Source organism: Xiphophorus couchianus, chromosome 21 (assembly GCF_001444195.1).
Source record: "Xiphophorus couchianus chromosome 21, X_couchianus-1.0, whole genome shotgun sequence".
Lineage (NCBI taxonomy): Eukaryota > Metazoa > Chordata > Actinopteri > Cyprinodontiformes > Poeciliidae > Xiphophorus > Xiphophorus couchianus.
The window spans coordinates 10038095-10064885 of record NC_040248.1 but is presented as its reverse complement, the minus strand read 5'-3'; the positions used below and the strand labels follow the sequence as shown (position 1 = coordinate 10064885).

At 36.4% G+C, this 26791-nt stretch overlaps 1 protein-coding gene across 2 annotated transcripts in view; it reads left to right on the top strand.

The window, feature by feature from the left end:
* The window catches only part of plod2 (procollagen-lysine, 2-oxoglutarate 5-dioxygenase 2), a 32649-nt gene extending 8897 nt beyond the window's left edge, over positions 1 to 23752 (top strand). Inside the window, exons 2-20 of one of the 2 annotated variants that reach the window (XM_028005613.1) lie at positions 921 to 1012; positions 2626 to 2762; positions 4918 to 5081; positions 8146 to 8258; positions 8345 to 8408; positions 8547 to 8644; positions 11541 to 11642; positions 14165 to 14290; positions 14385 to 14506; positions 15269 to 15373; positions 16248 to 16373; positions 16979 to 17120; positions 17969 to 18031; positions 19604 to 19717; positions 19961 to 20026; positions 20226 to 20330; positions 21584 to 21730; positions 22252 to 22377; positions 22835 to 23752. In XM_028005613.1, the coding sequence (XP_027861414.1) occupies positions 921 to 1012; positions 2626 to 2762; positions 4918 to 5081; positions 8146 to 8258; positions 8345 to 8408; positions 8547 to 8644; positions 11541 to 11642; positions 14165 to 14290; positions 14385 to 14506; positions 15269 to 15373; positions 16248 to 16373; positions 16979 to 17120; positions 17969 to 18031; positions 19604 to 19717; positions 19961 to 20026; positions 20226 to 20330; positions 21584 to 21730; positions 22252 to 22377; positions 22835 to 22990 (2168 nt within the window). In that variant the 3' untranslated portion in view covers positions 22991 to 23752. The remainder of the gene's footprint in view (positions 1 to 920; positions 1013 to 2625; positions 2763 to 4917; positions 5082 to 8145; positions 8259 to 8344; positions 8409 to 8546; positions 8645 to 11540; positions 11643 to 14164; positions 14291 to 14384; positions 14507 to 15268; positions 15374 to 16247; positions 16374 to 16978; positions 17121 to 17968; positions 18032 to 19603; positions 19718 to 19960; positions 20027 to 20225; positions 20331 to 21583; positions 21731 to 22251; positions 22378 to 22834) is intronic. The other variant, XM_028005614.1, reaches the window with a different exon arrangement.
* Positions 23753 to 26791: the final 3039 nt, after the last annotated feature.

Here is a 26791-nt window from a genome sequence, read left to right as displayed (position 1 = left end):
TTTAGCTATGACGAGGCTCAAAATGTCATTTCAATTAGCTCTGTTAAAGCCCTTTAAAAGATACAGTGGAATTATCTTTCAGACTCGATTCATAACCAATTTAATGTTGTTTAACTGACTAATAAATTATTTACAAGTGTTTGATGTAATCACGCTGTCTAATAAATATAGGTCAGATTTGCTTTTCATTTTCAAGTAGTCTTATAAAACTGTTTTAATGGGCCAATACGTTTTTGTTACCCTCTCTGAAAACTAGCACACGTTTAGCAGACTTCTACTGTCTGCCAGTAGCAAATTAGTCTTCTCCTTTCATACAGTAATAACAACTGATGAACAAGATGTAGAGGTGTTGGAAATTTCCTCAACCTGTCTCCTCAAACAAACAGAGCATATTTGATTCAAGGTTTGGAGGCTATTCAAAAAACTCTTCCTCTTTCTAGTGTTACATTAGACCACTGGTGAAAATGTGTGTTTGGTTAACCCTTCCTTAAACCTCAAACTTCAGCACTCAAGGCAACTGGAAATGTCCCTGAGGTTTCTGGGAACCTCTCTATCCCAAGAGGAAAAAGATAATTGAGTCTATGTTTGAAAATATGCCACTGTTTTTAAATAAATTAAAATTACAACAGTCATTCCTAAATCAAGACATAGGTTCAGACTGCTAAACCAAATGGTCAACAGTATGTTGACATAGGTTTGAGGTTTACAAGGGACATGCTTCATAGGATAGCAGAGGGAATCTCAATACTTATATTTAAGCTTAGAAAAATAAATATTTGCGCATATGTTTTAACTCCAGCCAATTTTTTTACAACTTTATATGTTGTAGTTTCACTGTGTAGGGACATATCCCTTCATCCCTATAATTTAGCAGCCAAAAAATATGTGATGAATTTTAACCAAAGTTGTGTCCATTTCAGAAAAGCTGGTGGTCTTAACTGTGGCAACTAAGGAAACAGATGGCTTCCAGCGCTTTATGCAGACCACCAATTATTTCAACTACACTGTGAAGGTAAGAGTATCTCATTTACTAAATCCATGCCCAAACATTCGTATTTTTTGTAATTATACAGAACTAACACACACACAGCAGGAAAATACTTCCCACACACAGTTGCCAGAATCAATTGAGCCTGTTAAAGGAAACAAAGATGAGGAAAACTTACATCCCAAAGGGAAACTCCATGATGTAGCGCTATGATGGACTTTTGTGGTTAAAAGAAACTTTTTTGTTTGTTCTTAGCTTGGAGGTTGGTGGTGACATGCCTGCACTGCTAACCTCATGTGCCCCTATATGCAGTACTTTTTCAGTAGTTTGATTACAATACTAATCTCAAATCTTCAGTAATCAGGTTACAGAACCAAAGAAGATAAGTATAGTGGTGTCTTAATTTTATTATCATTTTCAGAAAATTAGATTATTTTTGAAATCTTAATTTTTCCTATAATTCACTTCACCCTTAATTGTGATTAAATGATAATTGTTAAAAACTTAATTTAAAATTAGAATTTCATCAAACATATAAATAAAAAACACATAAGTGTAGGTGTAATGAAAAGTATGATTAATACTCATTTAAAAGCTATTATGTTTTTAATTTCATAGATATACTTATAATTGGTACCCTTTTTCTAAATAGTTAAGAAGTACTGTCATTATATCAGTATAGTAGAAAACAATTTACTTTATTTCTTATACTGCTTTATATCTCTATCAAGTTACTTAAGACTTTGATTACCAGTATAAATTTCACAGAAGATTACTAATGAAATTCTACTTCCTGTCTTAATTTTTCCTGTCAATTATCATCATCTCTTTTGTAAATAAATCCTGATTTCAAACACTAACTAAAACACAAATGTTTGAGGTAAAATAGTTCAAATTTTGGTGGTTGAAATGGTGCAAAAACCTAGTTGCTTTGTTTTGCATATCTTAAACTAATACTTCACTCAGCATCATTATTCAGTCTTTTTCCGTAGGTGTTCCATTTATTAACTCAGCAATATTTGTCCACTGTTATATAAAGATTCCCAAATCTGTCAGATTCTGGTCACTCCTCTCATCCATAGCCCTCTCCAGGGGATTCTTTCACAGATCATCTCTTAGATTTAGTTCTGCTTCTGATGACAGAAGTGCATACAAGAAGACTGGAATTGAATCAAAATGTGGATTAGGGGTGTAATCTATATATTCATATTTTCCCTCTTAGAATTTTTTTCCAGTTGAATTAGACATGTGTTGTTCTAAAAAGTCTTTTTTTTTTTACATCACAAAAACATGGTATTTAAAGAAGTGTGGGTAGACTCTTTATATCCACTGTTCATCAGCATAAACACACATGAAATAAATCTCCCCATTAAAGAATGTACATGGATATTTTTGTTTTTTGGTAGCATTTATAAATAGGAATTAGTGAGATGTTCCTTCCAGCTCTCTTACATATGACATAGAAACATGGGGCCAAATCCTTCAGAGGTGTTCCAGACTTATGGTTGAACCATAAGTCTTCTTCAGACTTATGGTTGCTTAGATATAGATGTAAATGGACATTTTCACAGCCAAACTTTATGTGTTCAAGCGAGTTCACAGTTTAGACACTTTGTCTGTCTTTTTGTCTGCATCAGGTCTTGGGAATGGGAGAGATGTGGAAAGGCGGTGATGTTGGTCGTTCTATTGGTGGAGGGCAAAAAGTCAGACTACTGAAGGAGGCCATGGAGAATCTGGCTGCTCAGGAAGACCTTGTCATTTTGTTTGTGGATAGGTATGTTATGAGCCAAACTAATGTAAAGGTATCTATATTTTGCATCAGTCTTTTTATTGTAACATATTACATTCTTGGCTTTGAGTTTGTTTAGTTTCTTTACTAACATTAGTTTGATTTACCTTTCATTTGATCTACATTTACGTTCCAACCAAAAAAAGGGAGCCAGCATGGTGCAAATGCTAACCACCATGTGCTGTAATAACATATTTGAAAGCCAGAACTTCTTAGTGAAAGGTGTTTTTGTTGAAGCAAAAACACCAATCAAACATTCAAAAATAGGCATTATTGTACACGAGGAGAACAATTCTCAAATACAGGTAGCTGAGCTGTAATTTTTTAACACTGATGGAAAATGCTTCCATGGGTAAAGTGAGGGGATTAAAAATAAACATTTTGCACAAGTCTTTATCTTTAAATAGAGGAAAAAATCATATTTACAGTGACATCTCAAATCTATAATTTTAGTTATAATTGCAGCTCATAGCACCTTGAAGGAGGTTGTTAGAAAGTAATTTTCTCTCTTTGAAAAGAAGCAGTTGTGGTCTAATAAACTACTTGGAAATGTCAGAGGATTACAAGTAATTCAGTGTGTTTTATACTTGAAATCCTCCTAGCCCACCAGGAGAGTGTTGGCAGGTACTAATTTGGTTCAGTCAACTATAAAGTTAAGTATGAATTAATTTAGCAGTTTTTCATTGTAAAGAAACATGCATAATTTCTGAAATGAATAGAAAAGACTACAAACACTTGTCAAGCAGCATAATTTCAGACTAAAACCTATTACTGAATGTCTTTTGCATTACTATGCCTTGCAAAATTATTCATTCCCTATAACTTTTTACATTTTTGTAAAGTTACAGCCTCAAACTTTAACGTTGCGTTGGTACCGTCAGAGATAGAAAAGCACAATATATTTTATGTTTGGGAAGTGGAAGGAAAATGGTACATGGTTATACAATTATTTATCAAACAAAACCTTTAAAATTGTGGCATGGAATAATTTTCTATGATATCCCTAAGTAAATTCCACTGAAATCAACTGCTTACAAAAGTAATCCAATTAGTGAATAGAGTCCACAGCAAGTACGCTCAAGTTTAATTGTTTAGATGAGACCAAAATGTAACTTTCTGGTCTTCATGGTAAATGCTGAAGGGAGCAAAAACTAAGACTACCCATCATCCTCATCACACCTCCATAAAGTATTGGCATCATCCTGTGGGAGTACTTTTGTAGAACTGGCTTCCAATAAACTCTGGTCAGGATGTCCTGGATCTCTTTTAGGCAGATATTGCTGGTCCTCTTGCTGCTGGTTAACTCATCAAACACTCAATTCAGTGTTAAAATCATTTAACATATCCTTCTCAATCATATGATATTATTTAACCTTTTTAGTTCCATTACTGAAGCTCCAAGGTTTTGGTAAACACTACAGACAGCCTGAAAAGCAATACAATAAAATACATATAAATGGAAATCTGAGATTTCCAAGCTGGATTTGTCTTGAATTTATTTCCGTGTAATTCTCAGACATAATCTTGAATGGTTTTATGGAGAGCAGGCCTATGTTAATGGGATAAGTATGTGATTTATGATTTAACAAGTCGCAAGGGATCTTTATATGAACATGTGTCTGCCAGATGTTAGCAAAACATTTCAACTTCCTCAGGCTTCCTCTCGTGGCTCAACCTTTACTTTTCCTGCCATCTTCTATAAATGGGCCATATACTGCACTATTTTTAGACCTACATACAAGCTGTATATGCTTTCAAGCCTTCAAACTCATGCTGTCACACAAGCAGAATAAGCTCCCATTAATTGAAGATGTTAACGAGTCAATGACTCTTGTGAAATTATCATGATTTTAAAGGCCAACTGCACACACCAAACCAATAAAAGCACCAAATAAATTAAATTACTGATACTTTAAGATCAGCCCTTTGAATAATTATGTTGTTTTGGGTGTGTTAATGTCTGGAAAAATAAACCCCATTTGAAACCATGGCACTGCACAGGCTCTCAGAAAATTCAGTCTTACCAAACCCTATACTACGTGTCAAACTCAGTGAAATATGTTGAAGACAAAACTGCTCCTCCAGGATAAATAAAAGGCTAACGATCTGTTATATTTTATCTGCTTTCTTCCCCCGTAAGTTATGATCTTATCTTCGCTGGGGGACCAGAGGAGATTCTCAGGAAGTTCCAACAAGCCAATCACAAAGTGCTTTTTGCTGCAGAGGGATTGATATGGCCAGATAAGAGGCTAGCTGACAAGTACCCTTTAGTCCGAAGTGGCAAGCGCTACCTCAACTCTGGAGGTGGGTTCCAAAAGTTCAGTTTGTCTTTTAGGACTGAAGTGTTTTGATTGTTGTTGGAAGCCTGATCATTCCTGTTCACACTGTCAAACTCACCCACAGAAACAAACTAACGTTGCACCTAAAATATGTTCATTGACTAGCACAAAAGTGAGACAACCACATTTCTCAAACTTCTATTTTGTTATTGTTTTGTTGTTTTAAAGAACATTTGCAGATGTTCTGTAAAAATGTGCAATGATATCAGTAAAAGTTGTCAATCAAATATGTATCACAAGTCATGCATTAAATTCTTTCTACCAGATATTTTTAACACATAAATAGCTTTTCATAACATGTACCACATCAAATAAAGTTTTTTTTTTTATGCACCACTGAGATAACAGATATTTTAAAACAGAATTTTGCTGAAATGGAAACTTGGGGATACATGCATTTTCACATAAGGTTGGTTTGGATAGCTAACATTGGCTAGTTAACATTTTTAAATCAAATCACCATTTGCACTTTGTTTTAAATTTCTATTAAGACATTTTTGTATGGTTTTAGCAGTGGTTTGACGATATGATGCAAAAACGCTAATAGAACCTGTAAGGGGACAAACAGTGTCTCAGCACTTTACCTGAAGGCATAATCTAGAAGAATGCAAGAAACACTGGAATCACTGCTTGTTTATATAGCTATTTAAACTGTCTGTCTCAGCTTATAACAGTCTTTTACACACTAATATAGATGTATTTCTATAGTTTAAGTACAGGGATTTCACACAGAGCTTTAAACATGTGGGTTTCCATCTATATTATGTCTTTAGGGTACAATAACTCCTACACCACCCCCAACTTGATACCTGTATTTAACCACACTTTACACTATGTCTAACATTTTCAGAAGATTTTATTGCAGCATACTCTATGCATGCGTAGAAAGTTGAAGTAATGATGGATTACACAGGTTGAAACCACTTACTCACCCCTGTTCTCTGGGTGTAACACATTCCACCATTAGCTGTTGAACTCTGAAGACTTGCAGGCCTTTCTGAAATTCAGTGGGCTAAGCACAGTGTTCTAGTATTCGGTGTAAAGACTGCTGCAGCACCAACAAAGAATAGCAATAAGCATGTGTTAGTTTTAAAATAGAAAACCCCAGGACCTTTATTGTTAATTCCTGGTGTAAAATTTGAGTATATTTTCCAAGTAAACTTGGATTGTGAAGTATTTCCTGTCTATGGTGAGCAGAATGTGGGAGGAGGAAATTTGCCCAAAGTTTAACCTTATGCTTAGACATCTTTTTTTAGCTGTTATCCTCCCAGTGGTCGATTAGACATAATTACGGTTACATGTTGGGGTGTTTTCTAAAAGTAATTGCAAACGGTGCATCTTGCAGACTTAAAAATTCTACGTAGGTAGAACATTTTGCAACAAAGCAAAAGCTTATTTGTGGCAAACCTAAACCGCATCTTTCCAATTCTCTGGAGCATTGAACTGCTCCTTTCCCTGTGGTCATCAATTTGGTGTGACCTCCCATAGTGGAGCCTTACTGTCTCAGACTGATCAGAGACTGCTTTTTGCGTTCATTGTCACTGACTTGACATGTGGATTTGTCTTGGGCCCCTGAGTGTGCCACAGTTTGCATGAAATTGCAGGTTTTGTTTGTGTTCCTACGGCTACCGCCCAAGTGACCAGTCAGGAAAGTTTTATAGCATTTGGACGTGCACAGTTGTGTCACAGAGACTGTAGTCTTCTGGGGATGGAGCTGAGATGGAGAGATTCCGTATTGGTGTTAGACTGTGAATATTTAAACAGAGGAACAAGAAGGTCACTTTAGGTCACTTTTATTTTGATCCTCGATATAAAACAAAGTTTTGTCAGGCAAAATGTTTTCCAGTGCCAAGTCTCAATTTTATATACTGTTCTTTCAATTTTTACATCGTAGATTCCACACTAGTTAAACTCATCCTTCCAGCATAATGATTAAGTTGCAAAGCTCAATTAATGTCATACTGTTCTCCAATGACCTCGATTGGATCACAGTTTGGTCTAGCACTTTTGGAATTTGCTGGAAATGCTCAGGAAGGTTGCAAACTGCAGACATGTACACCACACTGCTTGGCATATTCCACTACAACATTTCTCGTAATTAGTTTCAGACAACATAAAAGCAGTGACAGCAGGGCATCAACATAGATCAGGATTTGAGTGCCTTGAGCTGCTCTAATGCAAAGTATTATCAGGGCATTCAAAAAGGCCTTAATAAGCATCCCAAAAACTGTGATCTTGTCTGGGGATCCCAGGATAAAGCTAATTGATGATGGAAAATTTGAATTGGGGTAAATTCAGCATAAAAATCTATTACCGTGTTCAATTAAATCCTGAAGTTTTATGCTACATTGTTTATGTCTTTTTAGTATTTTACAGAGGTAATATTTTAGAGGGATCAGAGAATCATTGTGTCTTTTTCGCTCTAAAGGATAGGAAGACTAAGGCAGAATGTTCACTGCACTTTCCCAGGATCTGTAAAATGAACCACATACCAACAATATAATCTGCATAAAATTGATGATTTTGCTTTGAACTTTCTTCCCTCGTTCCTACCATTTATATTATGTCATGTCTGTCCATTGACTTGTTTACAGTGTCTGAGGTTTTTTTCCAATGATGGGATATAAAACGACACACACCAGCAACATAGCTAAACCCTGCAATCTGTTACTGTGGTTGCTGTCTTTGAGCGACAGAGTGAGAGAAGAAAAAGGAACTCAAGTTATAGTGGAGTATACCATGAGAATGTACATTTAGAGTTTAAGTATGTGATGTAAGCTGGTCATAACAAATAGATTGCAGCTTTTTGCAAACCACTTTTACTTTCTGCGGAAAAGAAAACGTCTCTGCCCTGTGTTTATGTGTGCCTCAGATAATTGCCAAAAATCACACTTTGTTTAAGGCGTCATGGCTTCCTTGGATGAAGTTGGAGGCTGTTAAGCCACCCAGCATCCTCCCAGTTGTGTAAACATCTCTCACCATATCATCTACACATTGGTATGCATTTCACACTGTTCATTTATTTTCAGGTATAATTGGCTACGCCCCATATGTACACAGAATAGTTTCACAGTGGGATCTCCACGACAATGATGACGACCAGCTCTTTTACACTAAGATTTACCTGGATCCATTGAAACGAGTAGGTCGTTGTTTTTCTTTGTGTTGACATTTTTCATAAGAAATGCTTTGGACAGCCTAGTACATTTTTATGTTCACATCTTACAGGAATCTCTTAACATGACTCTGGACCACAAGTGCCAGATTTTCCAGAATCTGAACGGGGCTGTTGGTAGGTAATTATTAGAATTTATTGAACTAGTGCAAAGACTTAGTTCTTGCTGAACTAACTTTGTATTGACATTGTGTGGCATATTTCAGGTTTTCAAACCTAACCTTGAAATCTGGTGTTCTTTATGTTTTTTGGCAGATGAGGTGCTTCTTAAGTTTGGAACTGACAGAGTGCGAGTAAGAAACACAGCGTACAATTCTTTGCCTGTTGTCGTCCATGGAAATGGAAACACTAAAGTGAGTATGAAGCTCTGCTCTTTGGTACAAGAGGGAATGGCATTGCAAAGAATTCTCATGAATGGCATTCTCTTTAAGAATATTTTAGTTTCTAAGCTACCCCCAAAATAAGCAAAATGTGTATCATTATCAATTTTCTTTTTCTTTAACAGTCAGATTAAAAAAAAACAACAATTATTTCTACTGCCACTCAGATAATCTATCACATACAGTAGTTATTTTATAATAATGTTAGATGTTATTTTATAAAAATAACATATTTAACATTTATTGTTTTTTTCCTTGTTAACCATTTGCTAAAGCAAACATTTTGAATTACCACCTGGTAACGTTTGTTTGAACTTTAAGGTAATTGTGTTGATTATACATACATATTTTTATCCTTTGGTTTTTTATAGAGTAACATGAGTATAACTACTTGATATTAACTGTGTAATTAGTCAAACTGTCTGAATGAAGAATGAAGATGGTTGAAAAATGTGGTTTAAAACCACATCAAAATTTAAGTGCCCTATTGGCCATACTTTCTTTTTAATGAATCAAACTCTTGTTAGATACATTTTACTATCTATAAAACAAAATGCTAGTTTTTCACATAGTTATGCTATGTCATCCTAAACCAGTATTTACTTTGACTATGCTGGAATGTAAGCTCTTTTTTTTGTTTATTTGTTTGTTTGTTCTTTTGTGAAATTATGCATTACTATGTAAAGCGAGTGCACTTTTAACAGTGCTTTATTTCACCTTGAGGGAGCTATGACTCAGTGGAACGAGTAGTTACCCTGCAATTGTAAAGTTATGAGTTTAATTCCAGCTCCCTCTCTGCCTGATGTTGGTTTGCCATTGGGCAAGCCTCTTCACACCAAGCTAGTTAGCTAGTTCAACTCAGTGAATGTGGCACTTGTGCTAAAACATTTTGGTTAATGTGATGCTATAAATATTCAATCTATTTACCATTTGTAGTAGGCTCTGTGCACATAACTAACTGAGGCAATACTAACAAAATATGGTAATTATGAATGGAGAACATGTAAGGAAATAAGATCGATGAAACACTTAAAGTAGGACAATAAGGTTCAAACCAGTTTAGGTTTTAAAGATGGTCATTATTCACACTTGGAGATATTTCCAGAAAGAAGATTTTGTCCTTCTTATAAGTGAGGGAAAAGTTTAGCTGCTTTTATTCAGCCACCTGACCACAACAAGTTGGGGAGGAGCAGAACTACATTACACTATGCTCCATAAAGCACTTTGAAATGTCTTGCTGCTGAAATGTGCTATACAAATAAAATTTGATTGATTGATTGATAAGACATATTCCAGTCTCTCTAGCAGCTTACCGTAAGGATTGTAAAACCCTAGGAACAGTATAATGAGAACGTTTGGTGGTTTTGAAACCACAACTTTTAAAAATCTGGTATACCTTGATGTTACATGGTTTTCTTTTTACCCTAGTCCTTTGTCTTTCTCAGTAACCACTCATCATGAACAGTGTATTTCACTTGATACATTCCCCCACATTGGGTGGAAAAAATGCAGCCTACTGGATACTTGCCAGATGACCCTGACCATAGTTGGCTTCTCATCCATGTCAAAGTTGCTTGCTAATGCTTCTGACCATGTGTTTCTCATTTGCGCAATGCTATCATTCAGTTATCAGTCCAAGAGAGTCAGTAAGTTAACAGGATGTCTGTAAGATAATGCTGCAGTTCTATGGAAGTTTAGTCAGATATTTCCCGACCTTTAACTCATCACAATCTTTTTCCACTAACGGCCACACGAGCTTTGAACAAAACCCACCAATTTATTGAGTCATTTTCCCCAAAATGTCATACCAGCTGGAGTGGAAGCGCTTAATGGTAGAGCACTAAATCCATGCCTTTCTAGGACTGGACAGTTGAATAACTGGCATATAGTTAAACATTACCTCATGTTTAATCATCTGCAGCTCATTCTGGTTGCAAGAAGATTATATGTCTATTTTAGCATGGGGAAATTAGCAAAGTAAATTAGATACTCTTGTACAACATGCTTTTGTTAATATAAATATCCAAGCACTCAGCAGCAGTGAATGAGATCAGAATATTTAGAAAATAATCAAAAAATAATAGGATGCCACTTGAAAAGGTTTTGCAGTGGTCAGAATTTGAACAACTTTTTTTTTTTTACCAAACACTCTTAATTTTTTCTTCTTTATTTTACGAATGTTCAATGCAATCCATGTCTCTTGCTTATATGGCACAATGTGCAGGGGAATAAACAGGGTTTACAATATTATGAGACGTATTGCTGAGAAACATTGTTACAAAAAGATAAAAAAATATTACCAAACCTATTTCTTACTTTTCTAAAATCTACTTACTTTTATTTACACAATGCTTCATGTATTAAAGTTAGACAAATCAACTCAGTGGTGAAATAGATTGTTTTAAAAACAATATTGGTGGTGACGTCTTGTCACTAATGACCTCATTTCATTTTCTGTACACAAGTTTCATTTCAAAAATGTTTTGCTTTGGATTTCATTCATGGAAAAGCAAAACTGGAATTTTCTTTTTTCCTTTTACAACATTCACAGAGAGTCAAATGAAACATAATATTAACACAACACTTCAAACAAAACAAAACAAAAAATTAATAAAATGTTAATTGAGATGAAAAAAATAGCATGAGCTAGTCATGTATATTTGGCAATAATATTTGAAATGTTGTATTCCAGTGAATTTTATTACATATATCAAAATATATAGATTTGTCCATTACATTAACTACTGAACATTCTCTGATTTCTAAACCAATCGTTTCGTTGCCCCACTAGTTTTGACCACTTTTGCTGAATAGAAATCTAGAATAGAAAATAAGTAAAAATTATACACTGACTTTATTCTTTCCACAGATGTACTTGAACTACCTAGGGAACTATGTCCCCAACGCATGGAATTATGAACATGGGTGCAGCCACTGTGATGATGATCTTCTGGATTTTTCTCAGTTACATGTAAGTGATTCACATTTAGTACTTTTCCATCTGTTTGTACTGCTTGTTCTTTCTAAAACTGCTGCCATGGAAATTGTTTTGACCTAATTTTTTGTGAAGTAAGGAAAAGATGAAACAGTTTCTTGTATTTCCAGTACGAGCCGTCTAGCTACGGGTAACCGTCTAGACAGACGGAGCAGAGCTCGGTTTGTCTTCTTTCAACAGATAAGTGAGGCTGTCAGTTCGGCCTTCTTTCCTGCAATAATAGCCTTATACTTTTTGGACATTTTTAAGGCGCACAAACATGATGTGATCTACTCAGGAGAAAAGGGAAGCATTGCATGGCTGTGGTGCAGGATATGGTTTCTGAGGTTTTGAGAAGTGCTCATTTAAAGGGGAGTCACTGTTGACCAGCCTGCCTTTTAGTGGGCTCCGCAATCCGGCTTTTTTCCACAATAGTGAGTTATAGCGGTCATGCTGAAAATTTGTCAGTCTAGGCTGGAGTTGGGCAAGACTGGCAGGCTTTTGGAAATGTCTCAGGCAGTGTGCTTCAATCTGTGAAGAATGTTACCGTATTTGTCACTCTGGACATTGAGCTTGGAATCTATCACCGTTTTTTTTTTTGTTTTTGAAAGTTTTTCTTCACAGTTTAATGACATCAGGACTTTGCATTTCAAAAAGATCATTCACCATTCTCAATTCAACCACAAACGTCAATGTTGCTTTAGGGAGTTTCTGTGATGGTCCATTGCAAAATTGCATTTAATTTTAAGTGAATTTATACATGTCTTGCATTTGTATTCAGGACACTTTACTCTGATACCCCTGCAAAATTTCACTTCTACCAATTACCTTGGAGACTACAATTGTGTATTCTAGTCTCAGTGTAAATGCAGCTTTTCTGTAAAGGTCTCATGGGTTTATTAGAATACAGTAGAAAAATATGTAGAACAATACAGGAAATGATCCAGGAGAAAGTTGTGGAAATCTCGAACCCTGGTTTAGATTTAAACAATGAAACTAAAGGCGTAAAATGAGAAAAATGTGTCTTTTCTCAGCAAATTCTGCACATGTTGACTATAAATTTCCTGCCACCACAAACCCACCAAGACATGGTCATATTCCTTTAATGACAAGACTTGACACTTGGGTGAATGTTTACCTTCCAGTAGAACTGTGACTCTTAACATGCAAACAGACCTACAATGAAATTGTGTGGACCTAAACATAGTCATGAGTTAAGAACTCTTGACCAAAATTCAGAAAAGACTGTGTAAAACTTGAAAACAGATGCTCACAGGAGCTTGCGATCACTGACACTGAGCTAATTTGCAAGGAAAATTGACAAAGATTTCAGTCTCTGGATGTGCAATGTTGCTGGAGACATGCCAAAAAATTCTTGCAGCTCTAAAAACTAATTGGCAGAAGAGGGTTGAATGCAACTTTCAGATTTGAGGAAAAAAAAGGAAAAATGTATAACTTCCTATCCTCTTTACAAGTATGTACTGCTTTCCTTGTTTTGATTTGTTTTCTTTACATAAAATACCAGTAAAATAGACTGGAGTTTGCAGTTACCGTGTCACAAATGTGAGAATGTCCAATGGCTATAAATATTTTGCAAGGTGTTTTAAACTTTTAAAACTACATTAACACTAACTGAGGTACATAAAAAGCATCCAGCTGACCTTTCACAAAGAATACAGAAATATTTGCAGAAGTAAAATAGCCTGAGAAGACATATCATTCCGCTGTGTCTCTTTGTTTGTTTGGGACAGAGACGACCAGGATATTGGGTCATGTGGGAACACTGTGACCAGGCCTTTCTACTCGGGTGAACTCAGTCCACAGGCAGTCCTGTGTGGCTTTTATGAACTTTTAACTTTGAACCTTTGGACAATGGACGTCTTAACCCACCAAAGACTAGTAGCTTGCCATCCAGACAAGCCCAATTTCTGTGTCTGATTCGTGTTAAACCTCATTGTAAATGTTCCAGTTTGTCAATGCGACCTTTTCTTCTTTATTGGTCCGTCCTGTGTACAGTCCTGGTGTAACAATTTAAGCTTGTGTTGGCTTGATGTTTGAGGTTCCTTTCCTGTGCCTGAAATACAGTCTTTGCGGAACGTGCAAATTAGACGGTTCGGCTAAGAAGGCATTTATCCCTGTCCCAGACCTTTTGCTGTGAACTGGTCAAGACGATCACAAGTCCAGACTGGCCTGTGTGGGCTAAGCAGAGTATCATGGGAAAGTCTTTCCTCATCTCTGTGTCCTCCTTTATTCCCATCTATGTATAGCATGTCCACAGTGTCATTTTGTGAATCTTTTATGTGCCTTCAATCATCACTTGGGCTTGAGTGTAGGAGAAAAGCATGCAATGCAAAGAATAGCACTAAGTAATGTTGAAGACATCTGCAGAGCCATAATGTTTATATATCAATATGTTTGAAGCAAACTGTAAATATTCTTGATTTATTTGAAACAGTGTGGTATCACTGTGATTAGCTGTTTAAAACAGAAATGATTTATCTTTCCTTTTATCCAAACAGGAGTATCCAGACGTGCTGGTCGGAGTGTTCATTGAACAGCCAACTCCATTCCTCCCTGAATTCTTCCAGCGACTGCTCACTCTAGACTATCCAAAAGATAAACTGAAACTCTTTGTTCATAACAACGTGAGTGCGTGCAGCGGCTTTTTGGGGGTTTTTTTCTAGATCACTGCAGTTCAAATCCCACCCAATAATCTGTTAATATTGGCTCCTTGCCCAGGAGGTTTATCACGAGAAGCACATTCAGAGGTTCTGGGAGGAGAATAGGGATGTGTTCAAGAGCTTCAAAGTTGTGGGACCAGAGGAAAATTTGAGCCAAGGAGAAGCCAGGAACATGGGAATGTATGTACGCTTGTTATAAATCAAATATCTTTCAGAATTTTGTGTTTGATAAACAAAGCAAGATTGAGTTAACCAGTTCATAACGTACTAGCTCTGAAAAACCTTTTGTATTTAAACTACTGATGCACCAATCTCACCTGCCAGCACAAGCTTTTTTTCAAGAACTGTAATTAAAAAGACATCATTTTTTGTACACAAAAAAGTCAGTTATGAAATTATCCAAACTGAAAATGTAGAGAAAAAGGAAAAATGATTCTCAACCATTCGTAGGTTTAACTTTTTTGCTATAGTAGCCTGAATGAACAGTTGAATGAATCCATAGAAATTGCATTTCCCATTTAAATAACAACTGCCGCACTGTGAGCACATAATGCTAACATACAGGGCTTTTTATGGCTGGAAAAATATATTTTTGAGTTTCTAGTCCTCCTGTATTTTGTTCACAAGTTGATTTATTGGTGCATCTCTAATTAAAACTTCTTCAATACGTTTAAATTACAGATGTTAACTGTATGTTCCTTAACAGTATTGCATCTCCAGTCTGAAAGACAAAATCAGTAGAATCCCACTATAAACAATTCATGCTCTCTGCATTTATCTGGCTAGATGACACTAAGTATGAAATATACAACCAATGTTTCTTTTTTACATATATAATTCATCATATATATAAGGTTTAAAGATACTCAGGCTATGTGCTTAAAATTCTCTTATGAATTTAAACAAGACATTTTTGACAATGTTCCATGTTTATTTTTTCAGGGATCTTTGTCGCAAGGACGCTTCATGTGGCTACTACTTCAGCATAGATTCCGACGTCATGCTCACCAACCGGCAAACACTGAAGCTCCTCATTGAACAAAACAGGTACTCACGCGACAGCTGAAACAGGAGTCATAACAGAGTTCATCTGTTGTGCTTGCTGAAGTGTGGGATTCATTCCTGAAGTGGCAAACCCACAGGAACATTACAGCCAAGTTAATTAAAGTTTTAGAAAGGTTGCTTTGGGTTCCAGTTCTTTTGCCCCTCCTCATAGAAACAAATGGAGTCGGGTGCACCAGTCCTAAAATGCTGCTTGGAAATAAATACTAAAAAAAAAAGAAACAAAAAAAAATATATACATGCAAACCCTTTTTTCCCATTTGCAGCATATGCTTGTGAAGAAACCTTCCCATAAACTGGATGTCACTGTGGCTTTTGTTACTGACTGGAAGCATGCAAGGCAAGAGACTTTCTAGGATATTTAAAGGCACCCTGGGAATTTTCTACTGGCACTTGGGCTGTTGGGGGAAAAAAAAAGAAGAAAAAACTAGAAAATGTGCTTTGCACGAGTCTGTCATAGAGCATACGCCTATCTAATTTAAATGAAAACAATTTTGGTATGTTTTTTTTTTTTTATTAAGCTGTAATGAAACAATATTCCACAATACATGTAGAATATTTGTATTAATAATAAGATTTGTTGAAGCACTTCCCCTCCAAAATGTGACAGAGTGAAACATTTTTAGAGCTACCAGAGACGAGGCATGGGAATCATTTTAATTCAATCAAGCATAATAAGTGGACCTGGTTTGCATTAAATGTTTATGGGATTTGTTACTGAATTGGCAGTTATTTCAAGTAAAAGTTAATTGCTCAGCTCCAGCACAAGGTTTTTACAGGGCGTCTGTACATTAGATGTTGGTCTAGTTTTAGCCACTGTTACAGAAGCACCCATTTCTTTCCCACTTTGCCTCCACAGAAAAGTAATTGGACCACTTGTCACTCGTCATGGCAAGCTCTGGTCAAATTTCTGGGGAGCCTTGAGTCTGGACGGCTACTATGCACGATCTGAGGATTATGTCGACATCGTACAAAGGAAACGAGTGTGAGTCAAGCATATACCACTTAACAACGTTTAATTTTTTTCAAGTTTTCAAACACAACATGCAAGTTTTAATCTCTGAGTGTTGATGTAACTCTTATCAAATGCGTCTCAGTGTTTTGAAAACGTTCTTAGCCACTGTTAGCGATACATAGCAACATAAGTCCAGTAGCTCATTGGAATCAGTGCAAATACTTGAAAGCTCACCTTTAAAGTGCACATTTGTTAGGTATTACATATAGTGCTGTGATTGTGTTACATTTAACTCACCTTCCATTGCTACTCAAGACAACATAATATGTTCTGTGTTTTTCATGACAGCAAATTGCTTTGCTGTACTGCAGGACAACTGTTACAGAATCGTTCTCACTGTAACTCTCTTTGTAAAGGCGTAAGAACAAATCCCAAACAGTCACAAACAAAAAAAGAAAACAACTTTTGAATATCACATAACATATATCAACTTTGTTAACCACATAGTTACTACAAGTCAGTAGTTGCTAAATCCTAACTCATGCATGGAGTGAATAAACTCACCAAACTCTCATTGTTCCCTTGGGATAGTATGGAAGTAAAGTGAAAGATTTTATGTTTCTTTTTGCTTTAAGGGGTGTGTGGAACATTCCTTACATGGCGCACATATACCTCATCAAAGGAACTGTATTGAGGAAGGAACTTAAAGAAAGGAATCATTTTGTTCTGGAGAAACTGGACCCAGATATGGCTTTGTGTAGAAACTCCAGAGAAATGGTAAGAAGATGGGAAAAAATGGTGTATAGGATTTTTAATATTACAATGAATATGTTTTGCTATTAATACGCTTCTGCCACACTGTTTCTATACTTGGCACATATTTTGGCACATCTGAAAATATTTTTAAGATATATGCATATGCTACAGTATTAGTTTTATAGAATGGCAATGTTGGAGTGTTTAATGTTATGCTGGAAGTAGTAAAAATACAAGGCAGCTAGGCAATAGTGTGACAGAAGTGTTAAGGTATTAAAAAGGGATTTTGTTTATATACCAAAAGGGTTAAATGGTGCAAGTAGAAAATGCAACACATTTAACTTTTAAAAGAAGTCAGTGACTCAATGGAAACCAAAACCAGGGAAGTATGTAGGTGTTTTGAAATGTATTGTCACCAAGGCATGACCCAACTGTGTTCATGGTTTGTCTACAGAGCATTAAGATACTCTGCTCTACTTGCATCCCATCATCCTTTGGTTGTTTTTTCTACCATTATTGTGATGATCTCAGACAGTTGTAATGCTTGGCAGCTGACATGTACCTTGTGTCTTCCTTTTTTTCTGAACACCTTTAAACTGTTCACTTAGCTCCGCTATGTGCCACCTACTTGTCACCTCTCATCACCGCTGATGAACCACTACCCTGCTATGCATGCATTCCTCCCATACTAATCCCAAAAAAACATCAGCTTCAGAGGGAATCTTGCTCTTTTGATCATGCAGGCGCATTTTCACTCCTACTAAGTTCTACTATGTGTGACATGGACATATTTTAATTGTCACTTTGTCTCTTACTCTTGAGTAAAATTTATGCAGTCTTATTTACATGATGCTTCTCCTTTATTGTAGACCAGTCACAGGGAAAAAGACTCCCCTTCTCCGGAATCATTCCATATGCTCAGGTCCCCAAAGGTCAATATTTGCTTTGATTGTTCTGCTGTCTGATATTTTAATTTTCAATGGTATTGCACTCAGAAACTAATTGATTGTGATTCTTGTAATAGGCAGTGCTAAGTTAAAATGTCAGGTTCCAATAACATTTAACATTAAGATCTAGAATTTTCTACAATATGATGACCCCTTGAACTTTTTCCACATTTTGTCATTTTACGATGGCAAACTTCAGTGTATTTAATTGGAATTTTATATGGTTAACCCACATACAAGTTGAACAAATTAGTGACATGTAAGGAGAAGAATACATCATTTTTATTTCATGTTTTTATCTGAAAAGTGTGGCATGTACTGTATATGCATTCACTTCTCAGTAGCTCTAAATAAATACCAGTGCAATCAGTTCACAATTAATTCCTGTCAACCTGAAAAAAAGAAGTCTCTGTGGTGTGAGCAGCAATATGCTGTGAGGATGATTTTTTGTTTTTTTAACACAGACAGGGAAGCTGGTGAGACTTGCAGGGAGGAGGGAAGGAGGTAAATGCAGTGCAATTAGGAAAATCTGTCTAGAGCTGTTAGAGGCAAAGGTTCATCTTCCAGTATGATGGCATCAATACAAATAAATTATTTTCATTCAATTTCTCTACTATGCACAAAGAAAAACAGATAGGATATTCTCTATGTTTGTGTATGAAACATGAGTAAATTTAAAAAAACAAAAAATAATAAGAAAAAGTTCAAGGGTTTGAAGGCTTTTGCAATGTCTGTCACAGTGTAAGAAACAAACAAAAAAAGATTTCTTACAGTTTTTGGGAAAATAATGTGAACCTTTTGTTTGTGAAAAGTTTAAATTTGTAAGTAGCTAGGTTTAGATAGACTTTAAAGGGCTCAAGAGTCATTTTGCAAGTCCTCTACTCTGATGCTTTACCCTTATTTACCCTTACAAGCCAATCACGCGTTAGCAGCACCTCCCCCACTGAACACACCGACTGATCTCAGACTAGGCTCCAAAACAACACATCCTTTTACCTCACTTCTGATGCATTTGGCCTGAATCACATTTTCACAGACACAAACCGAGACATTTGCAATTTGGAAACTCAACACCACAAGACTGCAAAGCAGACCCATAATCTGTGATTTCTGACATTAACAAAGCCTAGTCTGATTGTCCCACACAGCACCCTCCCTAAGCAACACTGAAATTAGAGCGTCCTCTCTAGATCTGCTTCATCCCAAGATGTCCTTCTGGTCTTGCCTCCCACCAAACACCTTAATGACTCTGTCTTGTCCTTACAAGAGCAACTCAGAGAAGACTGACCAATAAATAATCTCAGATTATTTATATGCCACCTGTCTACTTGAACATAGAGTTAAGCATGATTTCAGTGTGTTTTTAGACACACTTAAATCAATTTTTATTCTCTCTGTATGCCAGTGAAAACCACTAAGGGATTTACCGAGCTTTAAATCTGCATGTTTTATGGTTATGTAGATGCACATCTGTTGTAAATTGTGAGACATCAAGAGATTTTTCAGCTTTAGCATTTGTATAGAATTTAAGAGCATTTATTTCCCTATTTGCTGCAGGGAGTATTCATGTACATAACCAACCGTCATGAGTTTGGGAGGCTCATTTCCACAGCTAATTACAACGTATCTCGTTACAACAACGACTTGTGGCAGATATTTGAAAACCCTGTGGTAAGTCATTATAGTCTTTCATTATTTTTACACGCATGTGAAATCTATTTTTCCCAAAATAAACAGCAGCCACCTGTAAAACTTATTAGCGGTAATGGAAGAATTAGAAATATGAGACAATAGAAAGCTGTAATGCAAAAAGGGTTCCTGACTGGTAGGGAGAGCGATTAGTCCTGTGAGGTATGCAAGTCGGCAAACAGTGTAAAAAAATGTCTGCTTATCTAAAAATCTCTCTACATGCAGGACTGGAAGGAGAAGTACATCCACCCAAACTACACACACATTTTCACTGAGAACCACTTGGAGGAGGTTTGTGTTTACATGTGTGGCTTCACATGTACAGACTTGAGAGTGCGAAAAAGACAGTGACATAATGTCGCATGGAAATCCCAACATCTGGTTTTAGCATGTCTGGGTATTGTATTACAGCAGCTACAACCCCGAGTGAAGATGTGAGTCAAGTCTGTTCTCTGTAGTCACTCTATGCATGTGTTCATGTGTGTTGCAGCCTTGTCCAGATGTGTTCTGGTTCCCGGTGCTCTCAGAGAAGGCGTGTGATGAAATAGTTGAGGAGATGGAGCACTATGGTTTATGGTCTGGAGGCAAACATGAGGTCAGTACTGTTGGTGGAGACTTCCTGAGCATAAAAGTGAAAGATATTGCAATACAAGCGCATGCCTGTGGCCACTGTATTCTGTGATATCTTTTGCTTTTTATAAGCATTTTGTGTGTCTAAAAATAATATTCTGCTTCTAAGCAAATTTAGTTTTTTATGTAGAACTTTTGATTTAATGGCTACATCTACAGTAATGGCTACATCTACAGTCATGGTAAGAGAAAAGTACAACCTGTTCTAGGGGTTCACTGTATAAATGATGTGGCATAATTTGGTTTCTATAATTATTTCAGCCTTACATCCAGTGTACAAAACCACTCACCACAAATTCCTCACTGCCAATAGCTATTGAACAATGATGGAATTTTTTCAAAAAAGCGTAATACACTACAGAAACCCAAGATACTTATAAAATGTGTCAATTCCTACAATCTTCTTTTTGCAATGAGTATCTATAATATAAAAAGTCATATCGGAGAAGTAGTAACTGAATACAGCTAGTTCCTTGTTTTTAAATGTATTTAGTTTCATAAATAAATGAAAAATCCAAAAGCATGAATAGCTAGTTTGAAGTAGCTAGTTTGGGGCTAAGATATTTACATGCTCTCAAAATACATCACAATCTTAGCTGAATGACAGCATGGGCTTTAATAACAGTCAATCAGCCTAAAAAGGTTATAACTTCAATCACTGGGTGTGACATAAAATCTTCTGAAAATAAGATACAATTAAACCTAATAAAGTTCAATAGATACCCTGCAAGGATACAAATCCAATTTCTTTCCCAGGGCTACAAGATTGTGTTATTGCATCCCTGGTTTGGGAGTTCTTACAATGCTGCCTTCCTATTTTACTTTATAACAGAAAAGCTCATAGACACAGAACTAGCAGACAATAGTTTCCATGTCTAAAATGAGAAGCTGCACTAAAGAAAGAAATAATGATCAGCATTTATTTTTATGGGGTTTGGCCTGTTTTATGTTGCTATTGGTAATACGGTGGGTCTCTGAGTTTGCCGGGACAGACTGAATTTATACAGACACTTTGAATAGCTCTGTTTTGGAAGTGACTCTCCTGCATGGGTCATTAAGCTTCCTGCTGACAGACAACAGCCCTGTCTGTGGTTTTATTGGCACACAGACACACCAACATCATCATCACGGTGAACACTGTGGTCACACACTTTGAGATTGGTGGGTCATTTGTTCCATTGTTAATCACACTACTTTCTTTTCTCGTCCTTTTTTCAGGACAAGAGGATCGCTGGAGGCTACGAGACAGTTCCGACAGATGACATTCACATGAAACAAATTGGGTTTGATAAGGAGTGGCTGCACTTTCTCCGGGAGTTCATATCGCCCGTCACATTGAAAGTTTTCTCCGGCTATTACACAAAAGTTAGTTTGACATGACTCAAAACCCTCTTCTTTCTTCTAAAAGCTAAAACTTGTCTTATCAACCCCCCCGGGGGGAGTAATAATATCATGAATATTATGTCAAATTGACTTTCAGATTCTAATGTAATACCCTCATCAAAACATACCTGGTGTGTTGCTTTGATTCCTTCATTCATGTTTGAGGAAACCTTGAGTCTCTCATAAACTACTTCCACAAAGCTCCTCCCTGAAGCTACAGTCTCCAGCTGACCTTCTGCTTCACAAAGCACCCCTCCGCAACACTTTCCACACACAGCTCCACCCTTCTGGCTGTGTTGTTTTGCTGCCAGAAACACATTTCTTTTAAACAAAAGACACAGTCCAGGAATTGTTTTGCACATGTAACTTTATAAAAACTTTTACCCTGATGTTGTTGACAGGCCTCTATTTGTGTGTCATTCAGATTTTCCAAATGCATTAATTTCTTAGTATAAACCTCTGACTAGCAAGTAACACAATGTAATTCTGTTCTATCACGGCAGGGATATGCATTGATGAACTTTGTAGTTAAATACACCCCCCACAGACAAGCCTTCCTGAAGCCCCATCACGACTCCTCCACCTTCACCATCAACATCGCTCTCAACAACAAGAATACAGATTTTCAGGTAAGATGCATTTTGAAAATAAGTCACAGACTGGCATTTTAGTTCCTTTAGACTGGAGCAGTTTATTCTAATATTGCTATTAGGATGGCTATTTTTCTTTCTTTGGCTACTGGTCTGGTGTTCAAATCCCTTCAAGGTTACGTGTTTGCAACTGTTTACTGTTTTTCTAGCTGATGTTTTTGTGTTGTAAATTTTTCCAATCAGACGAGTGGAATTTATTTTGCGAGACAGAAGTAAAACTCTTTTTTTGGAGCAAAGCATCTATTGACATTCATATGTTGGATATGGTGGGACAACACTTGCTTGGAATAAGAGTTTAAAATGAAAATACCTGTGGTCTAGCAAGGATATGTTAAAGAGACTTGGTGAAAGTTCTTGTATGATGTACTTTGGGCTCCAAAATGTATCTTAAATACACAATTATGTTTTTCATCTGCTCTGTTTACACCCAAATTAGGGTGGAGGCTGCCGTTTCCATCGGTACAACTGCTCCATAGAATCACCAAGAAAAGGCTGGAGCTTCATGCACCCAGGACGCCTGACTCATCTCCACGAAGGTCTACCCACAACCAATGGCACTCGCTACATCGCTGTGTCCTTTGTTGATCCTTGAACTGTCCTTGAATGCCCTACTATAAATTATTTTTTCTTTATTTTTGCTTTAGTATAATAATAATTATTATTATTTTTTGGTTAGTTTTTGTTTTTGGTCATTTCACGATGCAATTCTCTTTTTTAAAGCAAACGCTTTGAAAAAATTTTTTTTTTTTTTCAAAGAATCTCTGTCAAACAGAGTGAAAATGGTAAAGAAAAGTGACTGAAATAAATGGCATAGAGTAGATTGGAAATAAAGCTAAATCAAACAACATTTATGTGTACTGTAGGTTGCCATAATGTTTATAATACTGATTTTACCATCCTGGTAGCTCTCATACACACTGGTATCTTCACAAACAAGCAGCTGAAGCATGTGCACATTTAACTAGAGTAATTGTGTTTCAGGTATAAAACGTTTGAAGCTTTCTACTACTGGTGCTACTCGACTTCTTTATTTGCTGGATAGCATGTTAATTTGTTTTTCTGTACTGAAGCAGCTTATTCAAGACTTCTGTTGAAGAAACTTTGAAAAGGGCTATCTTAGTTTCCTCAGTATTTTCACTAACAAGCAAGTCAGCAGATTTCAGTTCACCTGTTAGAATTTTCACATTTTACTGCTCTCTGCTTTTTTTTCTTTATTGGAAATGTCAAACATTTGCTTTTCTGTAAATAAAAAATGCCTTTTCTCCAGAGAGATGTGAGTGACTGGATTTTGAAACTCAGAAAGCCAACATGTTTAAGTTATTGTCAAGATTGAATAAAATCTGTTTAAGAATGGTTGCTACTGTATTATTTTGATGATTATGCGCCTGTCCCGGTTTCTCAAACCAGGTCAGCCCTTCCCGTAAATCCTGCCGACGTCTGCAGAACAATGTTTGGATTACATCACCTGCCTGGTATTGCCATGAGATGCCCATTCTACTTGGGCATCTCATGATATTGATTTCATTAATAACCAATATCGATTTGACATGCATCTACCTGACTTGGAATAAATATAATTCAGTTTAATCTACTTTTTTATTAAATGTGAAGTGACATAAGAAGACAAGTGTAAATTAGTGAACAGAATTGTATTAAATGTACTTGACACTTCTATCTCTATGCCTTAAACTCATTTAAGATATATTTTTAATCTGGTCTCAGAAGTTGCTACAATGTTCTTTCTGAGGAACTTAGACAGCTCTTTTGATCTTACCATGATATTCACTCTCACCTCAACAATAAGGAGCACACTAAACTAAATATCTGAGTTTCATTGATTTATGTTCAGACCTTTGACCTGCAGAAAGGTCAAAGTTCCTTTCTGCAGGTCAGACCTACATGGTGTTATCCCTGTTTCAGGTTGTTTTCAAGTTTGGACATGTCACATGTAGAATCAATCAGACCTGGTTGCTCTGAAGGGAGCTGCACATGTGTGTTTTGGGGTGTGATGTGATGATATACATAAGTAAGAATGTAGTTCAGTGTATCTTGGAGGGAGTGTGTAAACATGTACATGTAACCTAAAGAAAACTTTGCAGGTCAGAGATGTAAAGACTGAAAAAGTGCAGATGGGGAAGCTATAGCGGGTGGAACAGGGTAAGGTGTCATGCTTTAAAATAGTGATGTTCAGTCAGTTTGAATAAATTCAAACCAGTGCTACACTGATATGAAACATCTAAGGTCTCAGATCTCTATCAATTCTCATTATATTTTAACATCCACAACCTCTAGAGAGTTGTCCCCACCTCTAGGGGCCATGTTTTCACCCTACGCTACTGGCTGCCTGACCAAAGGCACGTTTCTGCTCCTTGTAAAGCCGAGATGAAGGCTGAATGTCTGAGTAGCTGCTATGAGCCAGCTATGATGAGGGGGGCATGCGGGGGAGGTTTGGGTCAGACTAGGGAGGGAGACTTATTGCTGCTGAAAGAGCCTTTTGTGTCCATCATTTCCCCTGAACTGGCTCGACTTCATACCCTCTGAAAGGTGACATTGATTGTAACCAGGAATGTAGCAAAACCTGCACTCTGACCGAGATAGAAAAATGCCACATAAATGGTTTTATCAAATAGAGGAAGGGATAAAGAAAGCTTGATTTATTTTAGTCCAAAGCAAGGAAATTTAAAGAAGATGTTGTATTTGAATCTTAAAAGGCAGGTTGTTTTAGGCATGCTTTAACTTGTTGATATTTCATGCTTAAAGTAAAGTAACAGAATAACATGCATTAAAGTAAATAAAAATATGGCAATAACTATACTGTTTTTGGGGGAGTGTAGTGATTTAGGTATTACCACAGCTTACACTCTGCCCTGAATGGATTTTTAAGAAATGTGACTATAATCACAACTGAAATTCCTTAATCCCACCCACTGTGTGATCACAGTTGACTCAAAACTGGGGAATGTGGCAACAGCAGCTACCTATTTATCATTTCTGTCTCCTGACCATGTAACAAACAAATACCTAAAACATTTAGTAAAAATCTGATATATTTGTCAAGATTTTTGCTTATTTTTAACAAATTCTTAATGATCACTTGGGGTGCTTCAGTTACACTTTTAAGGTATGACCTATAAAAACAAAAACACGAAGCTAAGTATTGCATCAGCTCTGATACAGGAAGAAATTGCCTGTGGCACATACTGTCCTAATCATCCTACTGTGCATTGTTCTGCAAACGTATTTTGTTGAAATGTTACATTGAAGAAGTTAAGTTACCTCTTATGATGCTTGGTTTTAATTTATTTTATTTTTTAAGCAGTAATCTGAGTTCAGATTTAAGTCTCTAAGTCCATAGCTGCAAATAAAATACTACCACAGTTTCTGAATAAGATTTAAGTCTGCATGTTTTAAGGGGTATTCAAACACATTTATATACCCTTTCTTCTAAATTATTACATTGTAGCTCAGCTGTAGTTTAGATGTCCTGCTGGATAATACAACCTCTGCCCCAGTTTTAATTGTGTTGCAACTTTTAATAGATCTATTAGGTTTTTTTTCCAGCAATGCCCAGTATTTAGCTCCATCCATTTTCATGCTGTGGGGAAAATTATCCCACCATGGTGCATTGTGCTTTCAAGATAATATCCAATTAATAAAGGCCATACTTCAGACTTTTAATTGTAATCCAAATATTTTCTTTCCACTCTCCAACCACGCACCACTTTGCGTTTTTCACAATAAAATGTGGCTCTGGTTGTTTATAGCTGGAGCACTGGGAGAAGGCAGTAGGTCCTCGATATATATATATTTTTTTAACATTTCATATTTCTCATACATAGGCTTCTGTTGCCTTTGATTACTCATAAAAGACACTCGAAATTCCTTTTTTGGATCAAAAACAGCATACTGACACAACTTAGTGAGAGTTTGAATAAGTATGTTAAAAATATATATTTTTAATAAAAGTTATATACAGCAACTTTAACCACAAGGCAAAATTGTGAAGAAAACTGAACTTTGCACTAAAAAAATACTTAGAATAATTAGAATTCACTATTGACATAGGACATTTGTTAGTAAACTAAACCAAGTATTTGCTAACTAAACATAGGTGATTTCCAAACTTCTGCTTGGCTTCATGCTGAAAAATTCTGAAAATGTTTAAACTTCCAGAAACTTATCTTTAATATCTAGCCCAAATAAGCTTTTCTGTGAGGAATTATGAGGAATGCAGCCAGAGCTTTTAAACCCAGGCACATCACTTGAAGAGGCCCAACTATTTGTGCACTTGCACATTGTATATACACGATACCACATGGCTAGCTCACTGTAAATTTCTCTAATTATGTTTGAGGAAGAGGGCGGAGGTTGGGGATATCTTGGTTCAGGCACA